Source organism: Mus pahari, chromosome 18 (assembly GCF_900095145.1).
Source record: "Mus pahari chromosome 18, PAHARI_EIJ_v1.1, whole genome shotgun sequence".
Classification (NCBI taxonomy): Eukaryota; Metazoa; Chordata; class Mammalia; order Rodentia; family Muridae; genus Mus; species Mus pahari.
In genome coordinates this window covers 40,795,713-40,821,812 of record NC_034607.1, presented here as the reverse complement: position 1 = coordinate 40,821,812, position 26,100 = coordinate 40,795,713, and the positions used below count along the sequence as shown (strand labels likewise).

General features: G+C 36.7%; 1 protein-coding gene across 1 annotated transcript in view; it reads right to left on the bottom strand.

The window, feature by feature from the left end:
- The window catches only part of Birc6 (baculoviral IAP repeat containing 6), a 178,633-nt gene that overhangs the window by 88,407 nt on the left and 64,126 nt on the right, over positions 1 to 26,100 (bottom strand). Inside the window, exons 13-31 of the mRNA XM_029531207.1 lie at positions 25,422 to 25,511; positions 24,842 to 24,973; positions 22,545 to 22,726; positions 21,641 to 21,774; positions 20,910 to 21,071; positions 20,686 to 20,817; positions 20,050 to 20,147; positions 16,940 to 17,087; positions 15,427 to 15,560; positions 13,547 to 13,681; positions 9,474 to 9,661; positions 8,417 to 8,746; positions 8,069 to 8,168; positions 6,376 to 6,590; positions 6,014 to 6,222; positions 5,211 to 5,557; positions 4,097 to 4,316; positions 3,459 to 3,592; positions 2,264 to 2,374 (exon numbers count right to left, since the gene is read on the bottom strand). Coding sequence (XP_029387067.1) covers positions 2,264 to 2,374; positions 3,459 to 3,592; positions 4,097 to 4,316; positions 5,211 to 5,557; positions 6,014 to 6,222; positions 6,376 to 6,590; positions 8,069 to 8,168; positions 8,417 to 8,746; positions 9,474 to 9,661; positions 13,547 to 13,681; positions 15,427 to 15,560; positions 16,940 to 17,087; positions 20,050 to 20,147; positions 20,686 to 20,817; positions 20,910 to 21,071; positions 21,641 to 21,774; positions 22,545 to 22,726; positions 24,842 to 24,973; positions 25,422 to 25,511 — 3,201 coding nt within the window. The remainder of the gene's footprint in view (positions 1 to 2,263; positions 2,375 to 3,458; positions 3,593 to 4,096; positions 4,317 to 5,210; positions 5,558 to 6,013; positions 6,223 to 6,375; positions 6,591 to 8,068; positions 8,169 to 8,416; positions 8,747 to 9,473; positions 9,662 to 13,546; positions 13,682 to 15,426; positions 15,561 to 16,939; positions 17,088 to 20,049; positions 20,148 to 20,685; positions 20,818 to 20,909; positions 21,072 to 21,640; positions 21,775 to 22,544; positions 22,727 to 24,841; positions 24,974 to 25,421; positions 25,512 to 26,100) is intronic.

Below are 26,100 nucleotides of genomic sequence, written 5' to 3'. Positions count from 1 at the left end.
TTAAGGATGGTTGTGAGCCACCATGTGGTTGCTGGGATTTGAACTCTGCACCTTTGGAAGAGCAGTCAGGTGCTCTTACCTGCTGAGCCATCTCACCAGCCCAAAAGAAACTCTTAAGAGTCTTCTTCCAGTAGACAGACTAGGCCTCAAGTGGAGAGACAAGGTTACCAACCTAGTCAAAACTTTCTGACCCAGAATTGTTCCTGTCTAAAAGAGCTGCAGGGGAAAAATGTAGAAGATGACTGAAGGAAAGGTGGTTCAGTGACCTGCACAACTTGGGATCTGTCTCAGGGGGGTCACAGGCACCAAGGCCTGACACTATTACTGATGCTATAATGTGCTTACAGACAGGAGCCTGGCATGGCTCAACTCTGAGAGGTCCAACCAGCAGCTGACTGAGACAGATGCAGATACTTACACCCACCCATTGGACTGAAGTCAGGGACCCCTATGGAGGAATTAGGGAAAGGACTGGAGGAGCTGAAGAGGAGGGCAATCTCATAGAAAGACAAGCAGTCTCAACTAACCCAGACCCCTGGGAGCTCCCAGAGACTGAGCCACCAAACAGGCAGGATACATGGGCTGGTCCGAGGCCCCCCCAGCACATATTTAGCAGATGAATGCCTGGTCTGGCCTCAGTGGGAGAAGATGTGCCTAATCCTCAAGAGACCTGAGGCCCCAGAGAAGGAGGATGCCAGGGTTGGGAGTACCCTCTTGGAGGCAAGGGGGACGAGGAACTGTGGGAGGGGGCACCTGCTAGATTGTAAATTAATTAATTAATTAATTAAAAACAAAGTCAAAACAACCAAAAACCACAAAATAATTCATTTTGAACAACATAACTTTGATGTGTTCTATATAAGAAATAATAATAGCAAGAATAACAATACTAATAAAAAGGCTTTGTACAACAAAGACAATAATAACATTAAAAAGGTTTTGTATAAGCACCGAAACAGGCTATTCAGAATAATGACTGACAAAAACAGGTTTTATATTTCAAAAGGCAGGCTGCATAACTACATTTACATTGGTGTTTTGGAATAGATCCACACCATTGTGCACGGTTCGTTCCCTTAGTTTGGCCTAAAGCCATTCTTCTCTGATCTTTTTTGCTGTTATTTTGAGATAGGGTCTCACTATGCATATAGTTCTAGCTGAAATTTACGGAGAATGTAATGTTTCTGTTGCTGATAGCTGGAATTAAACATATGCCCCTCCATACAAAACCCCCTCTTCTGATTGATTTATTCATAATTTTAAAATGTTTTCCTATTCCTGACACTCATTAATCATCTTAGATCAAAATCATCAAACCCTGAAGATGTCTTCCCATCACTCCTCCTTTATAATATCGAACAATAAAAATAAAAGTTAAGACTTCCAATGTAATTTATTCTATACAACTTAAAACTGTAATTACAATGAACTCAATGCTAATGTTTATCCCTTCATCCTGTAACTGAGGAAATGGATTGATAGATAAACTTTTTTTTTACACCAACATAAAATAAATTCCCCACATCTGAGAATATTCGTTCACCTTCCCAAAATTATTAATATATCAAAGTACATAACTATATGGATTCTATTTGCTGTATTGATGCATAAGATTGAGTTGGCTCAAATCTTGTATTAAAATCATTGGTAATTATAAAGATTGCAGAAATATACTTCGTGTAATATGTCTGATTTCCCTTCATTTGTAAACTTTTGAGATCCCAGCCTACTAAAAATTAAGTAATAACGTTAAGAATTTCCAACTCGTAAAAGAAAGGACAATTGTCGCTAAAGAAAACAATTGAACTAAACTGAACAGTATTTTTTTTTTAAATGGCATACTACAGTAAAATAAATTTTTAATGGAGGAAGGGAGAAATATAATTAAAATATAAACTCAAAAATAAAATAAAATATAAACTAAAAAATAAACAAATAAAATATATAAAACCTCCACAAATTCCCTTGCCATAATCTCACTTCTGAAATTATTGAAATATGGGTGCAGGGGTGAAAACTACTGACATACTGACTGACTAAAATTCATATCAAGACAAAGAAGTTTGTCCAACACATATAAATTCTATTTCTCAGCAGATTCCAAAAAAAAAAAAAAAGAACTCATGTTTTACATAAATTACATACATATGGTTATCTCCAAGCCAATAGCCAGATCAGGAACAAGTGTGGCACCACTGAAAATCCCCACCAACACGTTATTATAAACTTGTGATACCTGTAAGAAACCTCTCCCTGTCTTTACCATTCAAAGGTTTCTTTGCAGCTGCTGCTTCATCTTCAACAGTGGCCACATAATCCAGTAACCTGGACACCAGCATCACAACCCAACTGATCATGGGAATATCCAGGACTCCTAGAGAGAAACAAGAAGAGAAGACTCAAGTAAATCTGAGTTCTAAGGACAACTGTGAAACCATCTTACAAATGAAGAACACCCTGCACCATGACCAACACCAAAATATTATAATATACCTCAAAACTAGGCGTTCATGGACACAAAGTGAGTAGAAAAATGAATCTAATAAAGAATAGGATACAAGGGGCTGGAGAGATGGCTCATCAGTTAAGAGCATTGACTGCTCCTCCAGAAGTCCCAAGTTCAATTCCCATCAACCACATGGTGGCTCACAACCATCTGTAATGGGATCTGACGCCCTCTTCTAGTATGTCTGAAATCAGCTATAGTGTACTTATATACAGAAAATAAATATTTAACCAAAAATAAAAAAGAACAGAATACAAAAGAAGATAAAGTACACACAGGAAACTAAAATAAAACGTGTACCACACCTTATAATTCATACTAACAATTATATTCCATAGTTATTTAATGCTCAAATGAAACCTATCACTGGCCAAAAAGGAAATGTGCTTTTAATGCTTAAACTTATGAGGAGACTGAAAGGTTTCAAAAATGTTGAAGTTCACCATTTAGGAGACAGGAGCAGGTGGATCTCTGCATGGTCAAAGCAGCCTGGTGTACATAATGAGCTTCCAGACCAGCAGAATCCACATATTAAATCCTGTCTACTAAAACAAACACACAAAAAGCTGGGCATGATGGTGCACAACTTGAATCCCAGCTCTAACAAGGCAGAAGAACAACCTCACTTCAAGGCCATTCTGTTCTACACAGTAAGTTTTAGGGCAGACTGGCCTATGAAGAAAGACAGTGTCTCAAAAAACAAACAAGAAAACCTCAACATAAATAGATGAACAAATAGATCAAAAGCAAACCACCTAAGTTCACAACTCAAACAATGGGTTGAAAGGCACCTGGCTTGTGGTACTCAACAACAAGAAAGCTATTCATCCTAAAGCCTACATCACAGAATGATTAAAATGTACTGCAATGACTATTAAAGCAATACAAAATATTTCTAGAAACAGTACTTACAGTAACTATAAATACTAAAGATAGTCACTTTATATAATACCTTCTGTCCTTCTGTGCATGGTTAACTCTGGCTGAAGAGGTGACAATAAATTGTCCAAGAGGTTTAGTAAGCTTTCCAGTACTCCACTGTTACTAAGTGATCGCTGTCCAATGCAGGAGAGTAACATAAAGACCCTGCAAACAGATACAAAGAAAATGACCAGTGAGAATCAATTTAAATTGTTCCACTTTTAAAGAGATGTATTCACATAGGAACTATTATAAAGCATGTTTGCTTATTAAAACCATTCTTTAGTAAGTTAAAAAGAAAGATTTCTATCAGAAAAAATGATGTAAAATGAGTTACTACTCTAGTTGTTGGTTATTTTTTCTTATGCTACCCCTTAGAAATCAGGCAGAGCACATGCCTAAGAATCACATTTAATAGACAAGACACAGCATGATTTTATAGAAAATATATACCAAGGCCTACCAAGTTCCATAGACTGATCCAGAAAATATCCAAGGGTAAACATATTAGAGCTCATGTCCTTCATTTAGTACTTATTAAACCATGAGACCTATTTTATTTTACATCTTCTCCATACTTACTATCCATATAAACAAAACTTCACACTCTGACAATGATTCTACAAGTGAATGTAATTTACAATAAAACCATTGATCTCTCCAACCTACCTATCTTGTGGGAAGATGAGAAGCTGCTCTGAATTATACAGTTCCTGAAGAACGTTAGAAAGAAACTGGCCCCACCATCTCTCCCCACCACACAGCTGAACAAGGAGAAGGCCAGTATGCAACCGTATCTTTGGGGTCCCACTGATGCACAAGTGTTTAAACAGTTCTTCACAGGCCTGAGCATGAAAGGTACTCTGCAAAACTGCAGGAACAGAATGCCCTGTTACAAAAAGAAACAAACGACTTATCTAAGAGTATGTATGGTGTTAAGAGCAACACCAGTACACCTACATACACATTTTCCCCCAGCAATCAGTAAACAACTAAAATCTATATATTTTGTGACTTATCACTGCTTTTATATACAATTAGTTGTAAAATTTAGCAATATTAAAAGATAGCACATACATTATATTTCTTGTTTCTGTGGTCAGGTTTATCAAATTCACTTACAAGTAAATATGGGAATAAGTATAAATGAAAAAAAAAAAAAAAAAAGATCAGATATCTTGAAAGGGGACTATAAAAATAAATGAGCACTCCAAAGTAGTGCATGGCTAGAAAACACTACTACTGTATTAGGTCAGAATATGTTCGTTAACTCTTCTACTTTTATGCAATGTTTAATATTTTCTCACTCAAATACAGATGCATAGTAGTAATCTACAGAGTTGATTTCTAGGAAGCCAGGGATGCTAGGAGAAGCCTTATCTCTAAAAAACAAAAACGAAACAAAAACTTAAAAAGAAATAATTGGAATAAAAGGCATGCAGATGCAGTGAGTAAGGAAAGCACCCATTTACCACTTCCCAAGTCCTAGATTCAATACATAACATGACAACAATACAAAAAAAAAAACCTTAAAGAAGAAAATAAATGAGTGAATCTACAGAAATTTCTTAAATACATTAAACAGGATACCAAACTAAAAATGTCTAGATAGACCAGTGAAGAGCACTTAACTAGATGCATGAATTAACAATTCAATCCCCAGCACCACATATTCATTTAAAAAAAAAAGGGGGGGGGGTCCCCAGAAAGTAATTCTATGTTCCCAAAACATGCAGCAGATAAATATTAACTCATCCCCAAAGACAGTGAGCCAAATACAAACCATTGGAAGCATGTAGGAGGCTGAGCAGTGTGTCCAGTAAGTACCGCACAATGGTGCGTAACTGCTCTGTGGATGACGTCTGAATCAGGCCTTCTGGACCTGATGTCTCACTCAGTGTCTTCCGACTTGCACCTATGGCTACTCTGAGCCTCTGCACTGCATTATGAGCCAGATTTAATTGAAGCTGGAGCTGAATGCAATCTTGATAAGCAGAAAAAACTCTACTGTCTTCCTCAACTGCTTTGTCTGGTTTTCTCAAAAAGTACTGTGCATTGTTCGCACTATTGAGAGGAGGAAGATCAATACTCTGCAAAAGGGCTTCCAGACGATGACAGGCTAAGTTATATCTATGGGTAAAAATAAATGAACAGGCATTGCTTCAGTCTTCTTTTGTATTTACACACTAAACACATCTCAAAAATGTATTAAAGCACAACTACTATGAAGAATTATTCTTGGGCCAGGTACTGTATTGAACACCTTTAATCCCAGTACTCCAGAGGAAAAAGTGGGCAGCCATCTGTGGTTGGATAGCAGCCACAGTCACATCTAGGCCACTCAGAGCTGTAATAGAGGCCCTATCATGAAACAAATAAGCAAATAAATAAATAAATAAACAAACAAACAAACTACTGTTCACAAATATTAATAAATGCTACTACCAATTAGAAAACAACATTCTAATGTTTCAATCCTGCTATAATATACACGTTTGTCCTCCTTTTGTTCTTTTCTATGTAGATACAGAAAACATTCATTGACAGGAATAATTTAACAAAATATATGAGGAAATTTCCACTAACCTGCACTGTATATCTTCTTGTAGAGCAACCATCATTGCTAAATGCTGGTCAATTTCTGGTTGGTTGGCAGATTCTCCTTCTCCTCTGAGAGGATCATGCATCAACTTCAGTTCACTTTCCCAAGGTAAAATATAAGTGTGCCCATAGTAAAACCCCAAGGGGATCTTTGCTCTGGCATTTGTGCTTCCATAGCGTCCAATGACAGTTATCTGAAATGAAAGATTGCAAATATACAAACACATGTGATAATATTTAAAAATCTAAGCTATGTATTTTGAAAGATATAGGTATACTCTTTAGTAATGTGTCAATGTAGTACTAAGAAACATGAAAAACGTAGCAACTTCCTTGACGTTCTTTACCTTCATGAATCTGCATACAGGTGGAGGTATTAAGTCATGAAGAATTAATGAATGAGTACTTATATCAGTTGCCACTACCAAACGCCTTCCATCTACTTCTTCCCCTAATGTCCATATGTCAATTGATAAAGATGCCAAGTCTCCACAAGTAGGAATCAGTACATCTGTCAACAGTATAGGTCTTCCAAAATCCAGGGTGACAAATCTCCTGGCTCCTATAAAGGAAAGAGAAGCATGTAAGCCATAAAAAAGGATCAAGTGACTGAAGTCTATACTCAGAACATACTAACGCTTCTTCTTAAAATAAAAAATTATCAAGTTATTAAACTATAAGAGAAGTAGCTAAGTAAAATAGCTTTATCAATATTTATTCATAAATTCTATAATTGCTTAGTATGTGAAGCCTTGAGATTTGATGCCAAACTTGCCAAAAACTCTATTATAGTTTTGAAAAACTGAAGTCAAAGATTTTAAGATTATTAATACAAAAGCAGTCAAGTATAGAACAAAACTTCATACGTATTTCAAACATTACAATTTAACAGTACATTTAACCAGTGGTACATTAAAAGGTAAACCTATAAAGTCCCAATCTGAATATTTCTTGTCTTAATTTCATCACTAGATAGATTAGACATACCAAAATGTATTATGTAATGTTACTTGTGAAAGTCTTGTTAACTTCTAAGACAGGGGTCTAATATATGTGGTTTAGTATGTATAGAAAATTACATAGAAATGCTATCATTAAAAAGTATGACTTGGGGCTGGTGAGATGGCTCAGTGGGTAAGAGCACCTGACTGCTCTTCCGAAGGTCCTGAGTTCAAATCCCAGCAACCACATGGTGGCTCACAACCATCCGTAACAAGATCTGACGCCCTCTTCTGGAGTGTCTGAAGACAGCTACAGTGTACTTACATAATAAATAAATAAATAAATCTTAAAAAAAAAAAAAAAAAAAAAAAGTATGATGGCAGTTAAGAGCAAGTACATACTGCTGCTCTTCCAGAAGCCATGTTTGACTCCTCATGGGGCTCATATGATTCAAATACATGCACAGGTTAAAATCAAACTACAGTATAAACAACTGTTCATAAGCAGGGGAACAAAACTTTCCTCTACATGTTATAAGCACTAATGCTGCTAAACAATTTATAATTAAATGGGCAGAGAACAGCAAGAGAATTTTGAATGTTTTAAAGCTCCCTCATATGTGAGCAAATATGTCTCAACTGTACATGTGAGGAACACAGATATAGTATGTCCACCACTTTCTCTGTAAGGAAAATTCCCTGTTCCTATAGTATAGAACTACAAGCTAGTAGAATTAGAAGGTTAAAAGTAGCCAAAATTTATCTATAAATATGCATGCATCATCCCAATTCTGGAACATGACATGACACACATGTAGATTTAATGCTAGTTATAGGATACTGCCATACAGTCTAATTCTAGTATAATGGCAAAAGAATTTAAATTTGTATCACTTATATTTCAATAGGAAAACCTTAGATACAGAGAAATCTCATTGTTTCAATAGAATTACCCAACCCAAACAATTTACACCTTCTGTAGCTATTACTCTCGATAGAATGTACTTACTTGACAGCAAATGTAATTGGTTTGTAGTAAGTCATTAAAGGGGCTCAAGAGACTAAGCAAGAAAAATTATTTTAGAAATGCAAAGATTACCTGAATGCATTCGCTCTATAATAATGGACTGGTGAGGTGGCGGCTGAAGAAAATGTGAGGCATGAGAAATTGCAAGGGCCAGGCCAGAACCAAGTGGATTCTAGATAAAAAAACAAAAGCAAAAAAATACCCAAAACAATATAACTTTGTACTAATAGCCTCGCTCTAAAAAACCATAACATTAAATTAACAAGTCTCATTTCCTGATATACATTTTGAAATATTTTATAAAATCAAAATGATCTGATACACTTTCGTGACAATTTAAACATCTGACTTTCAAAGTTAGAATTTATTTAAAAATATAAGAATCTGTCTAAGTTAACATTTACTTAAAACATCATTTACCATTCTAGATTTGTTGGAGTTTTTGTTATGGGCAGCAAGATTCACTGCTGGAGGATCAATGACTGAGCCTGGGAAAAGCTGTGCAAGTTCAGCATTAATCACAACAGAAACTGCTTCATTGGGCGGAGTAAGCGGGGGAGTCATAAAAAGTGGTGTTGTTTTTGGAGTGGGGGGAATAACATCAGATGGATGGATGAAGAATCCAGGAGCAGCCACTGGGTTGGAAGGCACTGCATTGTGAACAGGACCTGCTGCAGCTGCGGCTGCTGCTGATGCAGCTGCGGCTGCTGCTGCTGTTGTCTGATGCAACTTGGCTTCCAGCTTTGCTTTCTGTAAAAGTAAAAGCAATACCTATAGAAGAATCCTGACTAAGTTGTGAGGACACTTGATGATCATATATAATAAACTTAAATGAGATTAATAAAATTCTGGTTACACAAGACAAAAGTGGACTTAACACATGAAGCACTGCCTTGTTAGGAACATTTCTGAGTATATTATACAAAATTTCCTTATATATTAAGGGAACTAGAAAGTGCTCAAAAAATGAAATGCCAGCAGAACCATTAAATATAAATAATGAAACCAGTTCTGCACAAAACAAAATGAAGCAAAGTGAATTCAATGTTAACTGACAGGATACAATTTCTCAAACAGAATTTTCACGGGTTGCATTTAGTCAGCAATTAAATCGATAAACCATGTTATCATAATTGCTGAAATTAATGTCCTACAATTTATAATGTCCAACACTCTCTGATCAATGAAAACAGTAACTGATAAGTATATAATGCTTCTCCAAAGGCTTTTAAACATAAAAGTACAACTGACTTCAAGGCTACCCAAGGAGTATCATTTTTTTCTCAATCACATCCTAAATAAAATGCAGTCAGATAATTTTAATACATTTAAACATATCACAAAGGCATTACCTCAATTTTCTGTTGAAAACGATTAGCTCAGATTGGACAACCTACTTTCTACAGTCATTTCTACAGTACTTTTCAGCTTCTGAAGTTTAGAGACAGCATGAACAAAGAGCCAAAGAGTCTCCAACCTGTTGCTGAAGCTTCAAAAGCTGCTGCTGTTTCTCTTGCAGCACCTGCAGCTGTTGCTCGGCTGAAGCCATTGCATGAGAGAGAGACTGCAAAGCTACCTGGGCTGCTGAACTCAGGGCTGTCGAGGCTTCCCCAACTGTGCCAGATGACAGGCCACCTACTGCAGGAGGAACCCCGAAGGAACTCACTGGCATGAGACAAGGGAAAGACAAAACAAGACACCAGGATGAAGAAAAGGTACACAGAGGTACATGGTCAAAATACACAATGTGTCATTAAAACTATATGCAGTTATTTAAAAAAAAAAAAAAAAAGATTGGGTTGTCACTCAGTGACTGGGCACTTGCCTGAAAGGCTAAGAGACCCAGCCTGAGTTACCAGTATCACCATGGATATGTTCATGTGAACACTGCACTGGACTGATACCACCAATGATACTCAAGCTCTTTGGGGGGGGGGGGTGCTGGAGCAATTCCCAAATCAAAACATTTGAACTCCGAACCTTCAGAAGAACAGTTGGGTGTTCTTACCCAATGAGCCATCTCACCAGCCCCAAATCAAACAATTTTGAGTTTTTTACTTTTCTTTTATTTTTTTTTTTAAGGTTTATTTATTTATTATATGTAAGTACACTGTAGCTATCTTCAGACACTCCAGAAGAGGGCATCAGATTTCATTATGGATGGTTGTGAGCCACCATGTGGTTGCTGGGATTTGAACTCAGGACCTTTGGAAGAGAAGTCGGCACTCTTAACCACTAAGCCATCTCGCCAGCCCAGTTGTTTACTTTTCGGTTCACAAGCATCATTCCTGGTATATAAGAATTATGCTCATAATCAAAAAAAGTCTAAGAAAATTTAACAGTATCATTAGTTTTCTTATACATTGGGAATGTTCTATCAGTGCTCAAAAAAGATCCCCACTTAGTAGGACATGGTACATGTGCCTTTAATCCCATCATTTGTAGCAAGTGCACCCAGGACAGCTAGGGCAATGTACTAGGATGTTGTCTCCAAAAATAAAATTGAAAGAGCTCCCCACAAGAACCATGTTAAATTTTAAGTATATTAATGAAACAAAAGAAAGACACTTAATTTCTCTTTTAAAGAAAACATTTATTTTATGTGTAAATGAGTGTTTTCCCTACATACATGTGTGTGCCACCTGTATTCGTGGTGTGACAGAGACTGGAAGTCCCAAGAAATAAATTTATAGACAGTTATAAAATATGCATATCCTGACACATATTTAACATGCATATGTAAAAAAAAAAAATGCATACCCTGAATTAAACCTTGAACCTTTGGAAGAGCAACAATTGCTCTGAATTGCTCAGCCATTTCTCCAAACTTAATCACCTTATTTTAAGACAGAGGTGAGGACTACAGGGTAGATAGACAAACAGACAGACTGACAGACAGAAAAAAACCTTATTTTCTACCTCTTACACTTCCTCAAACATTCTCACAAGTAAAAGCAAAATTTGCCTTTTTCAAAGTAATTCAACAATACATTATAAATGAACACATTTTCATTTGATATTTATAATAATGTTCTAAATTTCATATAACAGCTTAATTTCAGAATTTATTATAGCAAATCAGCATAAAATAAAAAGCCAGTCAAGTAAAGTACTAATATTTTAATATTTGTATTATTACAGACCTTTACTACAATGTTCCACTGGGAAAGGGTAACTATTACAATGACACTTTACATACATTACTTACTATATGATATGTCTCATCCATCCATCCACCCATCTATGCACCCACCCACGGACCCATACACCCATTCACCTACCTACCTACCTACCAACCTACATCCCTGCCTCGCTAATTATTTTGATTTTCCAAGGCATAATTTTTCTGTATAGCCTGGGCAGTCCTGGAACATTCTCTGTACACTAGGCTGGCTTTGAACTCCAACTAAATGACATTTATTTATTCATTCTTTAGTAAGTTTTATTGTTTTTCTGTGTAGCCTGGGCAGTCCTTGAACCACCTCTGTAGACTACAGTGACTACAGAGATCTACTTGCCTGAGTGCTGGGATTAAAGGTATACCATGTCTAGTACCTAAATGTCATTATTCATAAATTACCACACTTAGCTTAAAATAAACTATATGAGGCAAATGTCATGGCTCCAATCTTTACGTGAAGAAACAATGAAACAGAGTAGCTAAGCTTATAGTAGTAGAACCAGGTTTGGGACCAGAGCCAGTGTAAACATGAACACATACAAACTCATTAAATCTTCAAAACAGTAGTATTAATTGAGCAGAATATGATACTGTATTGATATTACCATCTCATTCATATATAATGAATCTAAAATTAGGAAGTCAAGTTACTCGTTTTTAATCTATTTACAAAAGTGTGAAAACTCAGGCGATTTGCCACTATCAAAAGCTCTATTTCTAAAACAGAAACATAGTATGCAGGGGGAAAAAGAAACAGTTCCACTGATGTTTTGCAGGAGGGAAAAAAACAGAGATAATTGAATAGTTTTTCAGACGGTACTGTATTATTAAATATGAATATTTTGCCTTAATATATGAGTTTAGCTACCAAATGTATCCCTGGTGCCAATGAAAGTTAAAAGTGTGCTAGCTTCCCCTGAACTAAAGTTACAGATGGTTGTCAGCCATCGCATTGGTGCCAGAAAACAAACATGGGTCTCCTATGCAGGAACACCTATTGTTCTTGTCCCCTGAGCCTGCCAATCATCCAAATAATTGTTACACCTCTTATGCTCTTCTAAACATAACTAACTCAAAAATCAATTTTCTTAAAACTGATACCTAATCTCATGCCAGTCCAAGAAAAGACCATGATTTATAAGAGTTTTCTGTTGGCGTTATGAAATGACTACAGTGTAAGAAAACAAAGCAACATTGACCTTACTAGAACCTCAATTCGCATGTAATGTATGTTAAGTCTGAAGTGTCACCTTCACACTACATAAATTAAACTTAGTGGCTACTTCTACAATGAAAAGGTAGGAAGCAAATACACTAAAATGAACTTAGAAATTCTTTTAAAACTGCATCCCTTCTAGAGCCGAAATCCAGGATTATAAACTCCTATGACTTCTCCTCAAAACTTTGTTTTTTAATTTGCTTCTTTGGCAGAACTACGGACTTCATCCAAATTCTTGAATGCACTTGGCAAGTACTCTCTCATACAGAGCTATGCCTTGGACTATTAATATTAACTTAATGAAGAGGTTGAAATAGAACCTGCTTAAATTAGTTTCCCAGTAAAATCAACTTAATATACTATTCAATACCTTCTATCAAGGAAAAACAGACTAGGCCGAAATACCAATATTCTAAACAATAAAATTTAATTTTTTGTGGCAAAATATAATTATAAACATACCTTATATACCTCATAAGATACTATAGATAGATAGATAGATATGATATATATATATATATATCATAAAACATCATAAGGGGCACAGAAAAATGTTTTAAAATAAAATGATAAGTATTTCCATGATTTACAGACCTAATGGTTAAATGAAGCAGTTTATCTAATCAATAGTGTCCCTATTTCATCATTTCAACACATGCACGCTCTCACGAAGACTGGCTCTGGTTATAAAACCCAGGCTGTAGTCAGTATTCTAGGGATTACAGTCAGGTCAAAACCTAACCAAACTACTACTAACTTTAAGTGAACAAGTCACATCAGGACATCAAAGTCATAAGCTGCACTTGCTATCATCGAAAGGCCGAATGGCTATGGAAACACGGGCTCTACCTTACTCTTCCGTCTATTTTCTTTCTGGCTGATATTTCCCATTATAATAATAAACATAAACACACATAGAAAATAAACATAAAAATAAAAGGATTTAAGGGAATGCTTTACTGGGTAAAGGAAAAAACCTCAACTAATCTCAAATATAAAACTACTCGTGGTATTCCCTCCAAACATCCCTCTCTCCCATAGGTCTTCTCTTACCATGCAAACAAAGATCTAATTTTAAATAGCTCATATCACTTTGTATTATTACTGCATAGAGAAAGTAATAAAAGAAAATATATACCAGTAAACGTACTTGCATCATCCCTTTCTATTCTGGTTCCATCACTAGTTGACACGCAAGTAAAGTGAAGGGGTTCAACCTCTAGAAGTCCAGTGAGAGACGTGAAGCTTCCCTCAGCAGCTGTGCAACTACTGACTTTTCCATTCCCTAGTACACAAAGAAAACCTCAGAATGCATGAAGATGATCTATAAAAGGCATGAAGTAGCAATAATGATAATTTAGTCAATCCTAATTAGCATAAAATGCACAAAACTCACATATTACATCAACAAAGGGCATATTAAGAAAACCTATAAACAGAAACTAGCTTCCTTCATAAAAATGTCTATAGGAATGAAAGCAATTTGGTAGGAATTCACAGTAGTCAGAAACTTATAGTATGTATGAATTAAATCTTTTGAACAGTAAAATTACACTGGAATGATTACAATAAAAAAAAAATCAAACTGGATCATGATTTGTTTTAAATATTGAAAACTGCTTTTATTGTTTTAATACTTGCATATGTCACTATAAAGGATTCTTTTTTTTTTTTTTAAAGATTTATTTATTTGTTATATGTAAATACACTGTAGCTGCCTTCAGACACTCCAGAAGAGGGCGTCAGATCTTGTTACAGATGGTTATGAGCCACCATGTGGTTGCTGGGATTTGAACTCCAGACCTTCGGAAGAACAGTCGGGTGCTCTTACCCACTGAACTATCTTACCAGCCCACTATAAAGGATTCTATCTATCTATCTATCTATCTATCTATCTATCTATCTATCTATCTATCTATGTATTTATTTATTTATTTATTTATTTATTATATGTAAGTACACTGTAGCTGTCCTCAGACACTCCAGAAGAGGGCGTCAGATCTTGTTACAGATGGTTATGAGCCACCATGTGGTTGCTGGGATTTGAACTCCAGAACTTTGGAAGAGCAGTCGGGTGCTCTTACCCACTGAGCCATCTCACCAGCCCCACTATAAAGGATTCTTAATCCACACTTCTGAAATACTCTAAATTCTGAAACTTTTGACCACTAATATGGTGGACAAATGTTTCAGATTTTGTGTGTGTGTGTGTGTGTGTGTATGTGTGTGTGTATGCGTGTGCGTGTGTGTGTACAATCTATATAGTTGTTTTACTTTTTGAAAACAGACAAAGAAACTGAGATATTAAGTAAAATGGTTTTAACAGATCATTACTGGGAGATGTTGGTCATATGTGCCACAGTAGAAAAGCTCACCAAGACGCTAAGCCCTCATTTTCTGAAAGAGGGGTTTAGCTTTCTTGGAAAAGACTGACGCAGACTAGCTCACTCCAGTTACTTCTATTCGATCATAACACAAAATTAATTGGGGTTGGGCAAGGTTCCAACTACATGGCCTTGCTACCTGAGAAAGCAGACAGCCCTCACAAATGTCAGTGTGTTTTTACCATGGCTAGCCACAATCAAAAGGAAGAACTCCAAGTTCACCAGGAGTGTCTTAAGACCAAGGTTTGGGCAGGTGCAAACTCTAAAGTAGCACCAAGTGCAGAGTTATTTCTTCAAGGTTCAAACAATCTCAAAACAATTTCTCAGCCTGCACTGATTAACCCAAACATAGCAAGGGCTTTGCTGTAATATTTCACTCAAAGCTAGACACAAAAGCTACACTTTACATATTACATATCACTATAGTTCACGGGCATTATGGTTAAATTCTAAAAACCAAAAAACTTTAGTGTTCTGAAGACAAAAAATGTGAGTAGATATAATAAAGAGAGATGAGAACTTAACTCATTACCTGACACTGAGAACTTAAATCTCAGTACCTGACGTACTTGACAAAGAGAAAAATGAACTGACTATGAAAACAGAACTATCCGCTACTTACTCACTTAATAAAAGAGGCCAGTACCTGAAAGAACATCCGATAAGTCAATCTCATCTGACTGGACACCAGTGCTGCTATTGTATACATTTTTACAAGAAGAGCCACTCATCTCCAAGTCAAAAAGAACTGGATCAAATGGGGAGCTGTATAATCCATATCTGAGAAATGAAATAATGTATTAAATATTTTACCTTTCAGCCAGTTATTTAAAAATTACCTATTCAGCTTTCAATGCAATTTGATTAAAGGGGCATCAAATTCAGTGAACACAAGAGAAAAACTACACTCAAAACACCATCTAAAGTCAATACAAATGATTAAAATAAGGGGCAGCCAACCCAACAAGACTATCATTAACAGCATGAGGTATGGGAGGGAAAAGCAAAACAAACAAAAATAAGCACTCCTTCCTCCCACTCCATCACTATAATTGAGAAAATAAACACTTTAAGAAAAATTTCATCAAAATCAGGATTTATAAAGTTATCATAAAAGCAGTATGTCAAATAAGAAATGTCCAACTTCAAAAGCTGAAGACCAGAAGCTAGAAAGACAGCTTGATGGTTAAGAGGAATCGCTGCTGTTGTAGAAGACCAGGGTTGGATTCCCTATACCCACATGGCGGTTCTTAACAAGTCATTTACTCCAGGTTCACATTAGCTGCAATCCTCTTGGGCATCCAAAAGCACCAGTTATGCATGTAGCACATATATGCACATGTAGGAAAACCAGTCATACATGTAAAATAAAATAAAATCTAAAAAGAAAAAAAAATTTTTAAAGGCTGAAGACCAGCTGGGAAATGATGGAGCAGGCCTTTGATCCCAGTACTCATGAGGCAAATGGTTCTCTGCGTTTCCAGGACTGCCTGGGCTACAAGAGAGAAACCATGTCTCAAAGAGGAGGGAAAGCTGACAACAGAAAAAAAGAAAAAATTTAAAGTCAACATTTTGTTATTTCAATATGCTAATTAAAAATTTAAAATTCCAACTAGCAGACAGAAGAACTTCATGTAAAAGTAAGAAGAGATTTACATAATTATACCTATAAAGTTATACCATTAATAAATAACATTAAATGCCCCTTGTATTAACAAAGCAAAGTATCCCTAAATGTTAAATACAATTAGGGTAAGAAAAATGACTCAACAGTTAGGATCACTGGCTATATACTTCCAGAAGACTTGGCACTGATGGCCAAGACCCAAATGGCAGCTCATAACCATCTATAACTTGAGTCCCAGGGAATCCAACACATTTTTTTTTTTAGCCCTTACAAGCATTGTGTGCATATACTGCAGACATAACATGCAGAAAAAAACAAAAACAAAAAAAACACATAAAATTAAAATTAGTTCTCTTTGTAAACATTAAAGACTGTCACTAACAGCTGAAGAAAATAGTTCCCACAGAAACACAGGAAGGAGGGCCTCACACTACTCATATTTAGAATGCATGGCACAAAATAAATACTTTTTAAGGTAAAAGAATGTTTTAAGTGAACCTAGTAATGAAGTGCCCAGTGATGGCAAGCATACCTTGTTTGAAGCAGAGCCTCCAGCGGGGTTAGCCTGTCCTGCAACTGTCTGGACACGGCCGTGAGTAAGGCTGCACACGCTGTGCTGCATCCAGCCAAGTCTTCATCCTTAACGTAATTCAGCAGTACAAAATACCAGTAGACAGAACCTGGAAAAACAATGAAAGCATGCCCATTTCTTCTTCACCTCTAGCATACAGACCTTCAGGTCCCACATATAAAAATACAGCTACCTTTGCTAGAAAGACACTTGCTTTAACAACATAGGGAGAAAGGACAAAGAGTTCTAGAACATTAATAATATAAGCATCACCTAAGAAAGAGTCTTAATTTAAGAATAGCAGGGCTGGTAAAATAACACAACAGGTATGGGCACTTGTCCAAAAGTCCAACCAAGTTTGAGTTCAGTTCCCAGAACCAAGACTATATTATCTTGACCTCCACAGATTCACTGTGACATGCATGCCCTACCATCCACAAATGCAAAAATGTTTTCCAAAGGAATTTATAACATTCAGGACTTGAGAGTATATCAAACCAGGCATGGTGGTGTACACATCCTTTAATCTCAGCACTTGGGGTTCAAAGGCAGACAGATCTCTTCAGTTCAGGGCCAGCCTGATCTACAGAGCAAGCATTGGGATAGACAGGACTACATAGAGAGACTCTGTCTCAAAAACAAAACACAAAACAACAACAAAGAAGAGCACAACAATGTGCCAGCATGATGAAGCATGCCTTTCATTCTGGCACTCAGGAAGCAAAGACAGTCAGATCTCAGGGCCAGCCTGGTCTACAAAGCAAGTTCTAGAATAGCTGTGGCCACTTAGAGATGCTATCTCAAAATAAAAGTATATTAATGTGAAGAACAGCATTTGTGAATAGCCACAAAAGCAGAGACGAGAAGTGCCAAATCAATATTCCTGAAATACTGCTTCTCGATACAAAACTGTTCTAAACACGGCATGGCAGTCAGCTTCAAGTGTACACCTTGGCAAATGAATGGAGCACTACTCTGACAGCAGTCAGACAGAACCCATGCAGCATGAATAAGAGGACCACAGCACATTAGACAGATGCCTTAGTGAAGAAATCTTAGTACTAAGTACATGCCCAGAATGTAAGCAACATACCACTAAAAACAATCCGTAAGAACTGAAAGTCAGATGTTACTACACTGAGCAAAAGAATGTAAAATGCCATAATCTATGTAAGTGGTTCTCAATCTGTGAGATGCAGATTTGGGAGAAGGGGGGGTCACATAGTGGATATCCTGCATATCAGATAGTTATATTATGATTTGTAACAGTGTCAAAAATTACAGTTATGAAGTAGCAACAAAATAAATTCATGATTAGGGCTGCCATGCAAACAAGGAACTATATTAAAAGGTCATAGAATTAGGAAGTTGGGAACCACTGTGTACATACTTAACAGTTGTAGCATAACAGTCAAATTATGTTCAAGGCAAACACAAGCAGTCTAAGGTAATGAAAATCCACATTATTTACCAAACAACTTTAAGAAAGATTTCTCTTACTTACTACAAAGATCAAATTCCTGTGAAATATATGAATGAGTAAACTACTTGTAAAACAGAAACCAATTTCTGTAATCTGCACCTGGTAAGTGAGAGCAGGCAGACTAGAAGTTAAAGGTCAGCCTCAAGTTAAATAAGCCTGAGCTCATAATTAGGTACGCAAATAAATGAATAAATAAACTAGAGCATTACAAAACACTGAGAAATACCTATAAACACACTAGACTGTAGAGACAGCTCGGTAGGTAAGAACACTGGATTCTCTTACATAGAATCCTATGGCACCCCACAATCAGATGACTCTAGGTCCAGAGGTTCTGCTACCCTATCCTAGCCACCTAGGGCACTGCACACACATATACTTACATGTTGGGAGCTGCTTATACAAAAGAAAAAAACAGATACACAGATTAAAAAGCTAAGCCTGAATTCCTTCACAATAACAGCAAAAGAGCTTATACAAAAGTCTCTATTACCTTATACATGTACTATTAGTGGAGATAGCTTTTATAACTTCATTTATTCTTGAAAATCATTTCTATGGAATCTTCACAGGACCCTTTAGGACCACTCAGTTTGCCATGGTAACTCTCAATAACATATACTATAATATATGGGCAGCACAGTAGAGCTGTGCCCTAATGGCATGAGTCTGCCCTGATGGCCTGAGATTGAAGAGCTGGCTCTACCCCTTACTGACTAGGGCACTGAATAACTGATAACTAAGGGCAGTGCTGCAGAACTTCCACCATCCCCAACCCAGGCGATGTGCAGGAGAGTTGGCAGGTTAATTAGCTCAAATCCCTCTCAATCCCATATCGAACATCTTTGAGTTGGCCAACCCAACATTTACCCCATCTACGAACAGCATGAGCCCATGAAGGGGCCAGTCCTAGGTCCAAATCTACAGGGTATCTATGAGACAGGGTAACAACAAAGAGAGGAGTCCCAGTGAGGTTCTGATATTGATAGTGTAGTAGAAGCCAGAGACCTGGAACCAGGCAACTGACTCATTGTGATGAACATTTGCAAGGAAAGAAGTGTGGACAAAGGGCATACTCTGGGACACACTGTGACACACTACAGCTTTCAATACAAGATTTTTTTTCTGTTCTTGGGGGGAGGTTGCAAGAGCACGGGGCAGGTAAGAAGAGACGAGTGGGACTGTAATACAAGATGTGAAATTCACAAAAAACCAATTAAAAAGTCAACAACAAGTAAAGTGGACAATGTTTTTTGCCTGAGACAGGGTTTCTTTCTCTGTGTCGCCCTGGTTGCCCTGGAACTCACTCTGTTCAAGGCCGGTTGGCCTCGATCCGCCTGCATCTGCCTCGAAAGTGCTGAGATTAAAGGCACGTGTCACCACCATCAAGCACTGGTCAACATTTTTGAGAAAAAATACCTGAGACTCTGATGTCCACTGCAAATGTACCTACACAAACAGGTGCACCTACACACAATCATAAACATACCCAATAACAAAAACTGAACTAATCATCCAGAGAAGCTAAGTAAGAACAAAATAACTTAAATTATTCACTATAAATATGTATTAAAGTAACTTTACATACCACCAGTTGCTGCTGCTGGTAAAAAGCACATATTATCAAGTAAAGCCTTCAATAGAACTGATCCAAATCCAGGCTGACAGGGGTCACATTTGCCATTACTGGAAAATTGTTTAGTAAGAGAATTTAAAGACATTATTTATTATACTAAGTTAAATTAAACTCTAAACTTGGCATAGCACTTAAAAAGAAAAAAAAGCCATATCACCAAGAGTTTTCTCCTAGGTTAGACCATTATCATTACTAAGAAAAGCTAATACACAGATTCATCCCTCTCAAATACTTAATAGACAGTAAAGTCTCAGGTTTTACAGCTGAAGATTAAGCAAGACTGTTAAGTAACAAGGATGGCAGTGGTCAATCAAGCACTAGGAGTCAGGGCTCCACTCATCAAATTCTCATGAAGTAATTAAGCCCAGCTGACTAAATTTAACATTGCATTTCACCCTAAGAAATCCCAAATTCTTCTTTAGGACATAACAGTTATCAACTGTTGAAAAGTTACTTATACATTTGATGAGAATCAAATCCCATTATAGACAAGACATGAACACCAAAGTGCAAATACAGTTACAAAGTATGCTTTCAAAAAAAAAAAAAAAAAAAAAAAAAAAAAACAACACACACACACACACCAACCTAATGCACAAGGCTAGAAATCGAGCACATTTATGGGCTATACTTCGTCCTGCCTCAAAGAAGCAAACACGGACAATATCTGAAAGACATTTCCGTGTTTTTGAAAGTAGGCACTCATTTCCTTCCTTTGAGCTGCAAGACAAGAGCAAACAGATTCATTTTGGACTCTGAATCAGAACAGCTAAAGGATAATCATTAAAGCAAAGAAAATCCTACTTATTAACCTGCCAGGGCCATTTGAATGGACTCCTGCCAACCAGCAGAGAGCATCCAACACAAGACTCTGTGCGTGTTCTGTGACCTGCCCATCGTCTGATCTTCTACAAAGAGTGTTAAGAAGCTTCTCATGAAATTCTGAAAACTGTAACATGGCACAACGCTGAACCCTAAGGAGAGAAAATATAAATACATTACAAGGTGTTTACACCAGTAAAACCAGAACAATCAGACTATGCTAGTAATGAATATAAAAAATAAAGTTTTCAGGGTTGGCCACGTAGTTCAGTAGTAGAGAACTTAAACCAGTCATGTTTTAACAATGCAAAAGAAGAGAGTAAAAAAAGGGGAAGAATGCCTTTTGAATAGTCTTATGTGCTGTACAGAACTTGAACTCTGTTTTAAAGAAAAGTTCACAATAATGTGACCTAAGAAAATGTGGCTGTGTCCTTAAATCAAGCTTCTTACATTTCTCACCGTTCATGGTACACATTGCGTACTATAGATGATAAGGGATAAAGCAATGAAGGCTATGGATATTGTCCTCAGCAACTGCCATTTACTTAGAGAATGAGAGAGCAAGCAAGGACTTCCAGGGGAAAAGTTCAATCACCTTAAGTACTTAGCATGTAGGACGTGGAGATGAGAGAATAAATTCAGGATCAGTGAGAAGTACCTGGGACCTGTTTCCAAACCATAAACAGGAAAAAAGAATGGCAGACTAAAGAAATGTGATTACCTCTCCTTACAAATTGAAGTTTTCTTAAATCTCCGAATGGTGACAGAGACTTCTTGAAGTAAATCACAACCACGCAGGTTTTCAGACTTTCGAGTGCCTCCTGCATTTTCATTTTTAACATTAGATGATTTTTCCTAATTTAATAACAGTAAGTATGAGACAAACAAATCAAACTAAAAATATGAAAGATTCCAATAAAAATTCAGACTAAAATGATAAATGCCTAGTTTTCCAAAGAATTTTAACAGGAAAAAATATAGTCAAGATTTTTGCAGCCCAATAATTAAAAATAAAGAAGCAAAATTCTGACTCCAATCCCGAGCTCAAGAATGCTAACATACACAGAGATAGTACCTGTTTGGCCTACCATCTCCCGCTTGGCCTATCATATCCTGCTCAACCTAACTCAGTTCATTTGAGGATTAACTCTGATAAAGACCTTGATAAACTGGAAGAGCTATGCAAATACAAAGTGATGGGTGCTGATACTAATGCTAAGATTTCTTAATAATAATATAATAATAATAATAATAATAATGAGACAAAACCCAAGTTCAGGAAAATCTACACTCAGACAAGCATGAAAACCTTGCACACCTATAGAAAATTAGCCAAGGCTATCTCTACAGTTATTCAGCCACAGCCTTCTCAAGTATCACTGGGACAAAAACAACTGAATTTAAAGGAAAGGGCATTCTAAAGCTGCTCCCTTTTTAATAGAGTCTATAAAAGCTAATTCCTAATCCAAAGTTAGCAGAAAACATTTTCATAATTATATGCATTCTGAAATCATAAGGAAAACTCAGAAATAGAGCAAGCAGCAAACAAGCGATTAACCAAGAGAAGCACCCCTTCCAACGACTCTCAACAACAGCATTGCTCCCGTTCCAAATCAGGGGCTTACCTTGCCTGCTGCAACTTTGGCCAAGAGAGAAGCCAGTGAGTATCCCTTGTGGCCCTGCTGTTTAAGAGATGGAAGCCTGACAACAGGACGCAGGCCACTGCTGCACATCTCATCTGCTGCTCCACGGTCACTCACTGCTTTGACATGAATTAAAAATGAACGGTACTTCCCACCTGCCATACCTGGACAAGGGAAGAGTGAGAAAATAATTTATTACCTCATCAACATGGAGCAAGACTAAGTACTAACGCCACACAAAAGAAATATAGGCCAGAAATAGCAAAATATATCATCTGATTACATAACAGAACAATTTTGATATGATAGCCCCCCCCAAAAAAAAGCTTAAAAAAAAAAAAGGCTTAGCAAATTTAGAAGGCTGTAACTACAGACATCATTAGACATATCTGTTCAAGTGACATTTATTTAAATGGTAAAAGTTTTGTAAACTATTAAAAAAAGACACAAGCAAAAGTAAATTGTAACATATAACTGTCAACAAATGATTATGATAGCACATGACCTATGAGCTAACCTTTTTTAAATGATTATTTTATTTATTAATTATGTTTATGTGTGAGTGTGAGCATGGCCTCATGTATATGTGTTCAGGGTCAGTAGGTGTTCAAGCCCTGAATGGGAGTTACAAATAGTCATGAGCTGCCTGACATGGTGCTCATACTGAACTCAGTCTCCTTGCCTCACTATCCCTTATCTAACATTCCTGTCTGTCCATTTATATACGTGTGTGAATACATGTATAAAGCATTTTAATAGTTATAGTTAAAAAAAAAAATCAAAGACATAGTTTTACCTCAGTTAAGAAAAACATTTAAGTGAAGAAAAAAAATGGTTTGAGATACACATACGCACACCCATATATCCAGGATTTGGGTAATTAATATGCTGCTTTTAGGCATGCAACAAATTCCTTCTTATGGTTCGGTTTCTTCTCATATATAATAGTGCCTACACCTTGGTGTTAACTAAAGTTCCTGTAATTCTATCTCTCATGAGGAAAGCACTCAGCAGTCACTAACACTGTAATATATAATCTAGTGTGTTGTAACTAAACTGAGATCACAGATCCTATCTATAATGCAAAACGCTACAAAAATATCCTCAAATAAATAGACCTAATGAACAAACCATCAGACTACTGCTGCAGTGGGCACTACATATTTTAATACCTGCAAACTCACCTGCTGTTTCCCACATCCCTGCCTGCCTCTAGGGTTGGACTACACGGCACTTGTTTTTCTCTGACCCAAGTAGCTCCAGGGCTGTTACACTCTTCTTACTAATATACCCAACTACTAGGACCTGATATGACTCTCCATCTCAATCTTCTGTTTGACATAATTCATACTTTTACTCTTCCATTACACTCCGCAATCACGGCGTCTATCACTTTAAGAATCATGAGGCCCAGGTGTGGCGGCACACAACTCTGACCCTAGCGCTAAGGTGGTAGGAGGCAGTCTCAGGCCAGGCTGATTTACATAATCAATAAATAGCAGGATAGTCAGGGTTATGGAGAGATCCTGTCTCAAAAATAATTATGAGCTTATGAGGGAAATTTGATTAAAAAAAAAAATACTGCAAAACACTAAGAGTTTCCTTAGTCATGCTGTGTGACACATCCACATTTTATCTAAACATTTTCATCCTTACAAGTTTATGTTATAGTCTAAATAATATAAGAGATTTGAGTTTTTCATACCACTACTTCCCAGAATGAACCCAAAAACATCATAGTATCTCAAATCTTTAACAAACAACATACAGTCAAGAAATACAATGAAGCAGGGCAGTGGTGGCACACACCTTTAATCCCAGCACTTGGAAGGCAGGGGCAGGTGGATTTCTGAATTTCAGGTCAGCCTGGTCTACAGTGTGAGTTCCAGGACAGCCAGGTCTGCACAGAGAAACCCTGTCTCAAACCCACCCCCCCAAAAAAAAGAAATACAATGAAACTTGTATATGCAGAACTTACCTTTATCTAGGGGGTGTATGTTTCAAAACCACCCAATGAATGCTGAACCCTATATAAAACATGCACTTTCCTGAAACACCGAACAGTGATGAAGCCACATAACCCTATCTCTAAGACATATGAAGACCTGAAAAACCTAGAATCAGTTCTCATGATAGGTGAAACCCTCACACATAGAAGATGCTGGAAGTTCTAGTCAAAAGCTCGAAACAAAACAGCATTTTTGTGATCAGTTTTCAAAAGTGTCTTTCGTATTGTGCTGGCATTATTTACTCCACTTTTACAAAACATCTTACTTTACCTTTAACAAGTTTGGGGCTTGTCAATGTCAACATCCCAGCATGACCTGATAGGTCTAGACCACTAGCAAGCCATACTGGGCCACACAGAATGTCTTCTTTATGATCCTCTAAGAATGGACATAACCTAAGACCTAAAAAGAAAAATACGTATTTTTCTTTCAGTGTAATATCAGAAATCGAATAAAGATATATATATATATATATATATATATATATATATATATATATATATATCCCATTTCCATATGATACCACCACATAAAATATAATACATAAAATGTGTTCCAACAACTCACTAGTATAATCAGTTGTCTGTTACGTGTTATTTTCCACTCTCATTTTATATTTTACCTTGACTTTGAAAAGAGGATCTATAGAATCATGAATTGATTTCAAAGGCATTAAAGACTAAATCACAAGTATGAGTGCAGCTATATTCACAAAGGTGAGATGTAAGTTACAGCACATTGCCAAAGCAGAATTATAAGCTATTTGCCACGAGGAAGTCATTCCCCACATTATGCATTACAATCACTACTCCTTTACTGCCAGGGAAAACAGCTCTGTGGTTGAACTCACACTGTGACTCCTCTACATCCATGTGGTGCATTTCTTCATTCAAATCAACCAGGGACGGGTTCCCATTATGTTCCACTTCAATGTTAAGAGCTGGAGACAAAGGAAAGGTGATCTGCCTATCTACTGCTGTTTCTAGAGGATAAAAATATTAGTAAACTTAATTTTGCTCAGTATCAATAATTTTTGTGCCTAAAACTCTAAAATCTTTTGCTAAACAGGGAGCTACTACGATTTCACCATAGATGCTATACAATAATTGTCAAGAGGAGAAAATTAAATTCAATGATTTTATATTTTGTCTTTTCTACAAACTGTAATAAAATAATTTGCCTGAAGATATAACTTGTTGGCACTAAAAGTTCCTCCCTAAGCTGCACAATACAAATACCTACAAAGTTTTAAAGATACCAACTGCCTAAGTCCTAGATTCATTAAATGAAAATGTCATGAGAATACATACATACATACACACACACACACACACACACACACACACACACACACACACCCCTCCCTCACTTAACTATGCACACACACAAAGATGTTCGGGCAAAGGAACATTTTCAGATCAGAATGTCTGTACCCTTATGTCCTCATTTTACACTGATTTTATACTCAATTTTTAAAATGAATTTTCAAAGAAAAGGGGATGAAAAAAAGAAAGGGGGGAGGGGAGGGG